We start from the raw sequence: 12,071 nt of genomic DNA, 5'->3' as shown, positions 1-12,071 counted from the left end.
GAAAGCACACAACCCACTCCCACCTGGCCTTGCACACCCAGTGTTTCTTCCACAAGCCGTGTGCTGGTGTACCCAGTCCATGGCTGCTCCATGACCGGGCAGCCTCTTCCAAAGCCTTCTCTATCTTCTCCGTCCATGCACAAAGCAAGGCAAACAAGGACCATCCCCAAAGCACCCATCTGAGATGGGATGGTCTTGTCCAAGAGACAGGCGAGGCACACAGTTAAGACACCTGCCTCATGCAGGGGACTTGCTCTGCACATGCAGCCCTGGACAAGCAGCTACAGCAGCAATCAGTCATCCCATTAACCCCTTCCCCCCAAAATTAACACCACCATCAAAGCCTTCTTAAAATCTTGCTCCAGCTCAGGGTCTCTGAAACTTTGCTGGCCCACAGACAAAAACACTAGACAAACAGGCCAAGGGAAGCATGGCATGCTGTGCTCCCTGCAGGCATCTGCTTTCATCGCTTGGCAGAGCTGTGTCAGAAGGTTTCTCAGGCAGTGAAATGCCTGTCTGTCAGCTCTGGATCACCTGTGAGCAAAAGGCTGAGGTGGGAAGCACAGCTCTCTGACTGGGCTGACATAAACAGCCCTCATGGTCCCTCTGCTCACCCTGTCACCAGCTGTGCACAAGGTGACACCCATCGATGTCCCCTCTGCTCCTGTGCTGTGGAGCAGGCACTTCCCAAGAAGCCAGCAGTAGGTGTGCGCACTGGCTTGAGTATGGAGCACAGGCACTGCCTGCATTGCTGCACTGGCCCTGAGGGCTTTGCAGCACACGAAGAGCACGGGCCACTGCTGTGCCAGGTGGCAGCTGTCTCTCCCCAGGTGTGGCCCAGGCTGCCTGCAGGTAAAGGGGCCAGTGCTGACGAAAATGCACAGGAGGATGTGACATCACAGTGATGCTAATAGGTAGTTTGGGAAATGTAGAATGTAAATAGACATTTCCTACAGAAAACCTGTAATTTTCTATTATCAGTGTAATAAGCAGGCAGCCACTGTGCTCAGAGGCGCTGCAGCCAGGATGGTGGGAGTGAAGGCTGCAAGCACCACTTGTGGCTGCAAACCCACTGGCCTGGCTGCCACAGGCCCTGCACACTCCTCTGCCCAGGCACGGAGACATCCCAGCACAGCTCACGGCTCTCTGGGGCACTTCATTTCCTTCAGGCACCTGTATTTTGCTTTCAAGATAGGCTGCTCAGGGGAACAGCTCTTTAGATGCTCCCCACTCTCAAGTTGCGTGGCAGGGAAGACTGATGCCCACCAATGGTGGGCATGAACTGCACAAGGGGAATGCAGAAATTATCCAAGGCATGAAAAATAAGAGGAATATAATAGGAAAGGACTTTATGGTCTGGAGTAGAGGTAAGTAAGAGGGGTTTTGACACCAGTCTGGTCAATACGGAGCACACTGAAGGAGAAGCACAAATAGACAAACTAAGGAGGAAAATATGGACCCCATCAATGCCTAAACATAATTAACACCTGTTTTTCAAAAAGGTGACCTTAGTCTGCACTGACAGCCCATGCAGAGACTTGACTAGCTCTACTTGACTAGGTGGTGGAGCCGAGAGTGGCTCTGAAGGTATCAGTGAGCATCTTCTTGTTGTGAAGAAGCAACCCAAGAAAGCACCAGCTGTACTTGCACTCTGTGAACACTCTCAACGGGCACAGGTGGGTGCTGGAGCAAGTCCTCCCTCAACAGCAGAGGCAAGCAGAGCTCAGTGCAGTTGTTCATGCTCAATCTACGCTGCAAATCACTTCCAAAAGGCTGCAGGGCTGCCTGAGCTGTGGGGTGCGGAATGCTTTGCACAGCAAGTCTGTCTCCTGCCACAGCAGAGCAAAGGGTTATTTCCTGGGGGAGGACAAGGCTGCCAAGAGCCCCTAGAAGAGGAGGAGCACCAAGGTGTTGCCATTAGGGTTAATAGCTTTGATGTGCAATGAAGATGTGCAGAAATGGTCTAATCATCATCAACCTCTTAAGAGGGCAAACAGGTGAGAAAGTCAGAACTAATACAGCACCTGAGTGCAAAGAGGCTCTAATTAAATACTCCTGCAAATTAGTGACTCATTTAGAAGTAAAATGATTTAATTTAAACTCTGGTGATGAATTAATGTACACCTGTTCCCCCCTTTAAGGCAAACAAATGAGTAAATAAATGGGAGGACGATGGGCTGCTTGGAGAGAGTTGGAGCCCTTACATGAAGTAGTGGTTGGCAAGCCTTGTCCCATCTCCATACAATGCTCTGCAGCCCCTGAGTGCAGTAGCAGTGCCTTGTCTCCCTGCACCTTGCTCCACAACTGCCCTGGCACTAGGAGTCTGCTCCTGTTCCTTTCTGGGGCTCATGGGAATCACTGCTTCATCCCAAAACTTGATCAGAGTAACACTTCCAACTCATTCTTCCTAGAAAGCAGAAGGGCTGGGAAATTGGAAGGAAATGAGCCACGAGCAAACTTAAAAGCACCATGACATTTACTTTTGCTTTGCTTTAAAGTGACAGGGAGATGCTGTAAGACAGCAAGTGCAAATTAAGAAAAAGCCCAATTAGTAAAACTCCTCCTTACCAGCATGGAAATGCAAGCAACAATTTCACCAAAGCAGTTCAGGGATCCCTGCTGCTACTGCCATAAAGACAGAGTCAGACCATTGAAAAGAGATTGGAAAAAGGCTCTTTCCTCAACAGACTCTAGAGCACTCCACAAATGCCTTGAAAACATCCCTGAGTGCCACTTTGACTCTCAGATAGAGTCTGCCTTGGGCTTGCTGCTCCCCTTCCTTAGTGCAGTTCCAAAATCCCTCTGCATGCTGAGCCCCTGCTCCTGCCTCTACTTCTTGCAGGTGTGGAAAGCCTGGGCAGGCAGTGCCCTGGGGCAGCACAGCAGCTCAGCGGGCTGCACAAGGGCACGGGGAGAGGAAGATGCTCAGGCAGTGAGTGTTTCCTGTCCTCCTGTGAAATCAACCACATTAGCACGAGCATTGACCACTGTCAATCTGCGCTGCGCCTCAAATGAGGACATAATGTGCTTCTGAATCAATTGCTGGCAGCGCTTCAGCCTTATTATTCTTATTACCGGAACGTGAGTGCCGTGTGCCTGCCAGGCAGCTTCCCAATAAGCCCATTAAACCCACGGCAAGTGGCTCCTGGGGTGCTACCTGGGCCCAAGACCTCCTGGGCTCACTGGCCCCCAGGGACCCAAGCACCTCTCCCGCTGCCTAAGCTGCCTTGCCAGGGCTGCAGGCACAGGAGATGCAGTGTCCTCAGTGGCTTTATGGGAAATGCAAGTGAACACAGGGTTTGGGCAGACCACCAGTGCTTCTCTCCACAGAAAACTGTGAAGAAAGGTCTGCAGCCTCCCTACCACACCAGGAAACAGGAGCACAGTCAAATCTCATACACAGCCTAAAGTTTACCAAGAACTAACGTGCCAGGCAGTTCCACACTGCAAGGCTCTCATCACCACCAGGTGCTCCGCTCCTGGGGGCCATACACATGCTGGATGGACAGGACATGAGGGATAATAGCCACAAGTTGCAGTTTGGAGAGGAATAAGGAAAAAATCTTCCCCTGGGAAGGTGATGCAGGATCTAGCAGCACTACAAGAGAGCAGGAACCAGTGCTGGTTGGAGCCAGCCTGTCCCGTGTTTGCTAACAGCACCAAAGGGGACAGCAATGCTCGGCTTGCTGGATTCCACAGCGAGAGCGTGAGATGTGGTGCTGTGTGCCGACCAGTTTGTCCCAGGGCACGTACCATGGGCAGGAGCCTGCCCCGGGAGCCCAGGCTGCAGCATGGGAAGGTGCCCACAGGAGGAGCTCCAACACAGCAACAGCGCCTGCCACCATCTGCACATCCACAGTCAAGGGGCTCAGCCTCCCTTCTACTTATTTAATTCCATTAATCCCACACTGTAAATTCCTTGTAGCTTTCACTGTACACTAAAAATGAAATACTTTCCCGGTGCAGCCAGGCCAGAAACAGCTGCCAGATCCTCGTGTCCTGCTCCCCAGTTTGCTGCCTGCCTGTAGAGTGTGGTGGGGCTGTGCTCTGCCCCACGCCAGAGCAGATGGCAGCAGTGAACTGTGCCTGCATGTGGTTCAGCTCCCAGCACCTGCATTTCCTCCAGGGGTACCAGGAGGTACAGGTGGGATGGCTCCCAGGTGCCAGGGGCAAGGGCTAAACCCACAGCTCCTGAAACCGCTCTCACTGCAGCCAGCCCATAGCTTGCTGTGCTGGCTTTGTCACATGGGCTGCATGGCCACACAGGCTGGCAAACTGGTGTGAGCAATACTATTTGTCCTCTGACCTGTGGGAATGGAGGTCAGATGGCTGTGAGGAATCTCTGCCTTCCTGTCTCCTTCCCAGGCATGTGGGGAGGTGCTGACAGGTCTTGTTTTGTGTCACCTGTGTCTATGTTACCCTGCTATTGCTTGCACAGCCAAGGCAAGCGCCAGACTGATGGCTCTAGGCCAGCTGGCCTCAGTGGTTAAAAGTGCTGTTAAATATTTGCTCTCTGCCTGTGGTGCCACTGCTCCTGGAATGTGAGCCATCTATAAACAGCCCTGCACCCCACAGAGACGTTAGGCTGACAGGCTGGTCTGCAAAAACACTTAAAATGCAACTATTCCAAAGCACAATCAAACAGCAAATGGGCCTTGGGGGTTCACCTGCCATGCCTTCCTCCCTTGTGTCTCCCTGCTCAGCTGTGCTATGCCCAGTCTGGCAGCACTATCGTGCCATGGGGAACAGGGTCAGGGCCTTCACCTCTTAAAGTGCTGGGTCACCACTCAGCTCAGCATAAGGTCTGGGGCTCACAGAGTCCCAGGGCGAGCACTGGGACTGTATCAATGCTTACTGCAAATGCACAGCATGTGCAAAGGTGTGGTTCCTGTCTCTTGGGCTACCACAGGGGCTGCACAGCCTGCTCCCCTCCCACCTCTGCTATTTCCACATCCACTCTGCAGATTTCCTTAGTCAGCAGCTCACACCATGCCGATCCTGCCCTGCAGCCCTCCTATCAAAGGGAGCTGTTGCCCTGCCAAACCCACACATACAGGGCCCAGGATGAGAGCGGCCCCACTGCCGCAGCAATTCTGCACGGGCAGCTGCTGTTCTCTGCAACCTCAGTCCAGGATTCCTCTCACTGGCATTTCAAATGGGAAATGATTGTATTGATCCTCACATGCCAACAAGGTGCAACCCCTTCTGCTTTTGGGTCCATCCTAATGTCAAACACTGTACGAGCCTGTCATGTTCAGCGATTTCCAGATGATGAGGAGTCAAACGCAGCAGAATCCAGGGGAAAAAAATTATGTGCAACAATCAGCTACTTAATAGCTGCTTCAACATGAGAAGTACAACTGATTGGTGCTCTCAACCAGCCATGATATTCTAAAGAAAGAGAAATGAGAAGAGAGAGGCTCATGAAAGCAGCTAAGAGAATTTACTTAATGCTCATTTTTTTCCAAAGCAGTTCCTACAGCTCAGTGTTATGCTGCAGGCTCTATTGAGCACAGGCTTAGTGTCAGGATGGGAGTGCAGAGATTGGATCCTGCTGAATCCCCACTGTGCAGCAGAGCCACAGCCTGCCTGTAGCAGAGTGGACAGCCCTGCTTAACATTTCAGTTGGATTGGTAGCAAAAAGCCCAAGGCAGACAGATATGATTGCACACTTTGGCTCCACTGGCAGGACATACATGAACACACAGGTAACTTGCAAGGGAAGCACATTATTCCTTTCAACATTTCCCAAGTCGCAGTGTAATGCTGTAGCTCATCTCTCTGATTCAGACACTGAATGCAGAGGGATGCCAAAGCCCTCCACTTGGCATCCCAAAGCAACAAACAGCTCTGTGCCTTTCTCAGATACACACAGCACAACCTTTTAACTAGCTGGAATTTGTCCCTTACCTTCTCAACATAGAGATCTACTTTCCCTTTCCTGGCATATATAATCCTACCTCGTGGGCAAATGCTCTGATCTCATCTCATAAATCAGTGTAGGTATGGTGCAGGAAGGGGTGGCCACAGGCACAGGCAGATAACAATTCAAACAAAAGTGGTAACACATGCAAAGAACACTTCCCAAATTTATTCCCTCTTTAATACTAGTGGGGGGTTTATTTATAAGTCCCCTGCAGCTTGAGAGGGCTCTGCACATAAGCACAGCAAAACATCATCCTGCCATTGCTGCTCTCATGGCTGCAGAGGAACTTTTCTCAATTTTAAACAGCAGTAACCTAATCACACAGCCTGAAGAATGCCAAAAAAGGTGAGGCAGCCCTCAGGTAGGTCAGCACCTTCCGCTCCACATGTGCACCCCTTGGCAAGTTGCTCTCAGGGGAGGACAGGGCTGGAGGGGGTTGGGCTGGGAGAGGTGCAGTGCAGGGTGGAGGGGTTCATGAAACACCCAGCACATGCCTGTGTGTGCAAGCAAAGGCAGCATCAGTGGTGTACGCAGACAGCACTTACCCAGGGGCTCCACCAGAGATGCAGATAAGGGTGAGAGCACGATCCAGAAGTGCAGGCAAGTTTGCAGCTCATGACTGCAGGTCACAGGCAGAGAGAGCTCTGTGCAGGGAGGGGAGCTTGGACTACTCCAGGGCAGTGGAACAGCACTGATGCTGAATGGCACAGGCTAATGCCAGCACAGTCCAGGGGGAGATTAGATGGGGAAAGCAGGAATGAAAACTCAAAAAGGCATGTTTGTTGGCATCAGAGGATGGCATGGAAAGCAAAGCTTTGAACAAAGATGGAACTGAATGGGCACAGGATACTGCAGACCGAAATACCTCAGCCAACCTGGATGGAGTGCAGCCTTCAAAGAGCAGAACAAAGTAATCAGAGACAGTCCAGGTGGGCAGACACGAGCTCCCATTCATTCCTAAGACCATAACCATGGTGGCAGCATGGCAGGCTGCTGGACATTCTGCTGCAAGGCCTGCTCCCTGTACCAGCCATGCTTCAACTGCTCAAGGCGAGTTCCCACCGCTCTGGGGCTGGCAGGGAGAGCTGGCAGGCTCCCAGGCCTGGTGTGGGGCCTGCCCAGGTGGTGCTGCTGCAGGGGAGGCACAGCTCAGCTTTCCCCAGGCCCTCTCTGCTGGGGTCCTGGCCAGCATTACCCTGCCCTGCTGCCCGTCCCGCTCTCAGGCTCACCTCGTACTCCTGGGAGAACTTCAGCCCATCGTTGGCCTTGAGCCGGTCAATGTTGTCGGAGAGGTCGCTCACAGGGATGGGGGGGTGGTCACGCATGCCTGCAAGCGAGACAAGGAGGGAGGAGGGAAAGGAGAATGGTTACGGCTCTGCATGGCCAAGGAAGGCTCAGCAAGAGCATGTGCACAGCAAACCCAAGAGGTGGGTGCAAGGCGGACACGTGTGAGGATGTGAAGCGCCGGGCGGGATGGATGGGAAGCCGACGAGCTCACACGGCATGCGGCACACACTCCCGGGGCACGCGGGGCGGCGAACAGAACACAAAGGTGATGTGCAGAATGTGCATGACCGGGTGAGCATGCTTGGACAGTACAGCCACCGGGCACACAGAGCAGGCCACGCAGCGGGCAGGGGCTCGGCCAGCCCCTGGCAGGAACAGGCCAAGGATACGCTGTCACTGTGCTTCCTGGGCTCCCGCATGGGCTGAAGTTGAACACACTGATCCTCTGGTGCTCTCACTGCCAAGGGCTGAGGCTGATCCTCTTGCTTACCCCTAACAATGGCATCAGCCACAAAGAAACTCTGCAGACCTGCAGTGAAACCTCTGCAGTGCATGTGCACAGCTTTTTGCGTAGGCAGATGCTGTCCCAGTCCCCAGGGCGTTAGAGAAAGAGGAGAAGGGCCCCATGGAAGAATGGCTGATCCCCTGGTAGGACAGTGCACAACGTTGTGACAGCTGACGAGCAGCTCTGCCCACAGCTGCATAACTCTTCAGTGATGCTCCAGAGGCAGAGCCCGCTCCAGGGCCCAAAATTCAGCTCCTCTGGGCTGGCTTGTGCAAGGCACCATGTGTAGCGATGTGCCCTCCAGCAGCTTCTGGGAGGCTGCTGCGAGTTGGGATGCAGCTCAAGCCACGGCACAAGTCTTACCCTGGCTAAAGCAGGGTTGCAACATTGTGGCTCATCCTGGGCACAGCTGAAGCCCTGCTCAGGAGAAAGGCCCAAAGGAGGGGATCCCACAGGGGACAGGTACTGTGGGGGTGTGCATATGGGATTGGGAAGACCCCCTCCTGGGACCCTGGGATTCAGAGCTTGACTATCACAGCCGCCTTCTCTGATGCTGAGATGTTGAACTGGCAGGAATGTGATTGTGAAACATCTCATCCAAATCCCAAGGCTCGTGACTCCAGCAGCAGCTCTGTGGGTTTCCCAGAAACCCCACATGGGTAATGATGATTATTAATAGGCTGAAGCTGTTGACTCACACCCAGGGAGACAGGCTGGAGCACAGCCAGAAGCTTCTCAATAGCTCGGGAGGCTGAACACTGCCACAGATGGCAGTGATGGGCCACTGAGGTGATGGAGCAGTCCCCAGGCTGGGTACACACATTTTACACAGTGGTGACAAGTCACAAGGTGATAACATGGAAATGTTACACCTCAGACCTCTGCACAAAACGTCTGACATCACTGCACACAGGCAAGACCCAATACAACGTACACTTGTCCTGCCATTGCTTGGTAATGCAGAACTATCCACGGATGGCCTGAGAACACATGGACAGGTGGAGAAGGAAATATCCCTATTCTGCCTTATGCTGAGGTCCTCCTGCAAATGGTCCTCTGTTTGCCACTTCACCCATCAGGATCCCTGAGATGGCTGAGCAGGCCCTCAAAGGGACAAAGACGATGCTGATTTCGGCACAATTTCCTCACTTGTGCCAGAACTCTGAGGCTGTAGCTCAGGAGCAATCTTTGCAGAGCTGTCACTGATGAGCAACTGAATGATGAGAACAGTGTGGGGCCAAGGCAGAAGTGTGGGGCTGGAAGAAGAGAGAGACTGGAACACAGCGACAGTATGTGCTTCTTCCATGGTTATGTACTAAGTAAAGCAGAGCTGTGGACCACAGCAGAGCTGCAGACCCTTATCTCTGCTGAGAAATACAAGGTGGTCTCTCCAAACTTGTGTTTTGCCAGCCAGAGAAGTGCTGCAGCAACAAAAGAGTTGCAAGAGTAGGCGGGGAAAAAGAGGTCGTTGGAATCCCATTATGGTGAACCTAGAGAAACAGCCGCTGACAGTGCAGGGCAAGACAGAGACTTGTATACACTGCCAGGACTTCCACAAGCTCTTCCAATTGCTCTGGCAAGAGGACAGTGAACTCACCACCAGGCTAGAAGAGCTCAGAGGTCTCACAACGCCTGCAGGGACACACACTGCAAAGCCCTTGGCTCTGCTCCCAGGGGAAGTATTTATCTTACATACTTCTCCCATTCCTGTGTGCATACACAGATGTCTTGAACACCCCAGAGCAAGGCAGTCACGCCTTTATGGTTGTTTGAGGATGAACCTGAAGCTCAGAAGACAAGTGATAAGGGGGCACTTTTATCTTCAGGTTGGTACTGCTCCATCCAAGCTGCTAGCGCAGTAAGTGCCTCCTTTGTGCCTGGGATTCTGGTACCAACACTGCCAAACAGACCAACTGCAGACAGTCTAGAGACCATCATGTGTTCTGCCTAAGTCTATGACAGAGGTGACCCAGCTTAGGGAAACCAGTTTTCCTGAGGTAGGAAGAGAGTGTGTTCAACCACTGAAGAGCACCCTTCAATTTGTCCATTTGGGGTTTTTAGCTGCTCACTCCCTCCAGAATGGCCAAGGTTATCAGTCCCCACGCAGGGCCACCTGCAGGCCTGGCACCATGGCAGAGTTTGGCATACCACTCTGAGGAGGTAGGAGGCCTGAGGACAGGTGAGGGGCTGCTGCAGAAGCCTCCTGGCAGCCCATCACTCAGGACCTTCCCTTCTGCACTGTGCTGTGGTGAGCTGCTGTAGTGCCGTGCGAGCAGTACTGAGCCTGGCCCCACACATCATGTCAGAAAGTGAAATCACTGCCATTTTACAGTCTGCTGTGAGTGAAGGTGATCTTCATGACATTGAAACAAAAAATACAGAGACGAGAGAAAAAGGGAAAGAAAAAGCAAAAGGTGTCAAAAGATAAAAACAGGAGTTAAAACTAACTTGAGATATTCGGGCAACAGGGGACACTGGCACCTGCAAAGAAAAGAAACGGGGCAAGAACAGAAATCCCATTAGCCTTTAGTCATCATCGCAGAGGTTCAGAGATGGAAAGACAACGAGATGAAGATGAAAAGGGAAGCATCATATGCCACAGCACTGGGAGCTTCCCTCCTGCACAGGACCGATTGCCTGGCCCTGGGGGCTGCTCTGCAACTGGCTGTTACACAGCAGGCTGTTGGCTCTGGCCAGTGCCATCCGCTGACACTGGCAAACACGTGGAGCTGGAGCTACTTGCAAGGGAGGGAGTTCACAGGCCTTCATGTGACACCGAGAGCTACGTTTCTCACTGCACACCACTGGCCACAGCCCCATGCCCCAGGGAAGCCTGCAAGGGCCAGTGGATGGCAGGTACAGTGGGCATCTGTGCTGCTCGGTGGCCAGGGGAACTGCACGCAGCCCCAGCCACCTCTGCTCAGTGTCCCTGAGCCTCCAGCTCGCTCACAGCTCATCAGCAACACAACTCAGTCCCACTTCATGGTACTGGGACACTGCCGGGTCCTGTATCCTCTCAGTGACTTGGCACAGCAGTACGTTAGTACAGGGAGGCCAACGGGGGAATAACCCTTGTCTGAAGTAAAAACCACAAAAATGAGAAAGCTTAATATTTAATAACAGTAGACCAATTAATTATGCATTAAACAAGTTTTCCCTGCTCAGCAAGCTGCAGCAGGGAGACCAACTACCAGGGCTGGTGGCCAGCACCTCTTGTCAATGCATCCTCACAGCACTGCCTCGACCTCCGTCAGGGGATGGGGTAACAGCTTGGGCCCACTGGGCTTGGTGGATTTCATGCGCCTCATTAACGAGGACAAGCTCGTCAGGAGCTGGAACAGTCACTTCAAGCTGCACAACACCCGCTTCCGCCCCTCAGAGACTCACATGGGATGCAGTGGGGAAAAGGGGAGGAGGACACAGTGCTGTCTTTTGGTAGGGGAGCATTCTCTAGCAGTATCCCAGGGTCCAGTTGCTCTCTCAAGTGAACTGGGAACTTTGGCTTGGTTTTGTCTCTCCAGAAAGCCCTGCAAGCTTACCAAATGAGCAGCATCTTTGGCTTATCCTTACTCACGGACAGGAAAAGAAAATTTCCTGGCCCCCTGTCTCACTGATGGCAGCTCTTGAACCTTGCTACAGGTCTAGCAAGGAACATCCTTGTTCCAAACACCCTGACTTCTCTGAAGATGGGAGGAGACACAAGCCCAACTTGTCACAATTCTCCACGCAATGCAAACCACAAGCATGCAGCAAAGATGGCTTTTGTGCCCGCATGGAGACATGTCACAGAGGCCTGTCCCCATGCACAGCTGTCCTGGAGCAGCCCTGTTTAACACTGTGCTCCTCCTCAAGAAGCTGCATGCTGCTGCTGACTGCGTGTGACCCCTCCCTAGTGCTGCTCCTGGTGACCTGCCTGTCGAGATGTTCTTCCTCTGGCACACGTGCCTCCCTTGCTCCCCACACCATTTTCCTCCCACGCTGTGACACCATCCTGTGCTGTGGCCAATTAACGTACCAGCCTGCTGCTGCTGCTGCCCACGTGTGAGATCTGCCACTGGTCCTGCCTGGAAGACGCACTAACTACGGACCCCTGACAGCTGCCCTGGCACAGAAAAGGATGTGCTAGTGTAGTTCACCCCAGGTGTGAGCCAAACTGCTGTGAATGGCAACAGGAAAGGCTGTTCTTGCCCCGCCCCCCGCCAGACACAGCAGTTTTACATCAGGAAATGGCCCCTTCAAAACTCTCCTGTTAGATGAAAGCTCTTAGATGAATGAGCAGCAGGAGGAAAAGGAAAGTAGGTTACAGACCAGGAGGAGCTGCAAGTTAGAAGAGAACTGTATGTGCCTCATTTG

General features: G+C 52.8%; 1 protein-coding gene across 22 annotated transcripts in view; it reads right to left on the bottom strand.

Annotated features, from left to right (window-relative positions):
• The window catches only part of PTPRF (protein tyrosine phosphatase receptor type F), a 380,951-nt gene that overhangs the window by 19,329 nt on the left and 349,551 nt on the right, over window positions 1-12,071 (bottom strand). For 15 of the 22 annotated variants that reach the window (XM_048313478.1, XM_048313477.1, XM_048313492.1 and 12 more), the window contains 2 exons: window positions 10,167-10,199; window positions 7,156-7,253 (listed from right to left, as the gene is read on the bottom strand). In XM_048313478.1, the coding sequence (XP_048169435.1) occupies window positions 7,156-7,253; window positions 10,167-10,199 (131 nt within the window). The remainder of the gene's footprint in view (window positions 1-7,155; window positions 7,254-10,166; window positions 10,200-12,071) is intronic. The other 7 variants (XM_048313484.1, XM_048313486.1, XM_048313499.1 and 4 more) reach the window with 1 other exon arrangement.

This window comes from Corvus hawaiiensis, chromosome 9 (genome assembly GCF_020740725.1).
Source record: "Corvus hawaiiensis isolate bCorHaw1 chromosome 9, bCorHaw1.pri.cur, whole genome shotgun sequence".
NCBI lineage: Eukaryota > Metazoa > Chordata > Aves > Passeriformes > Corvidae > Corvus > Corvus hawaiiensis.
The sequence above is the reverse complement of the archived record's forward strand: the minus strand, read 5'-3'. Positions and strand labels throughout refer to the sequence as shown.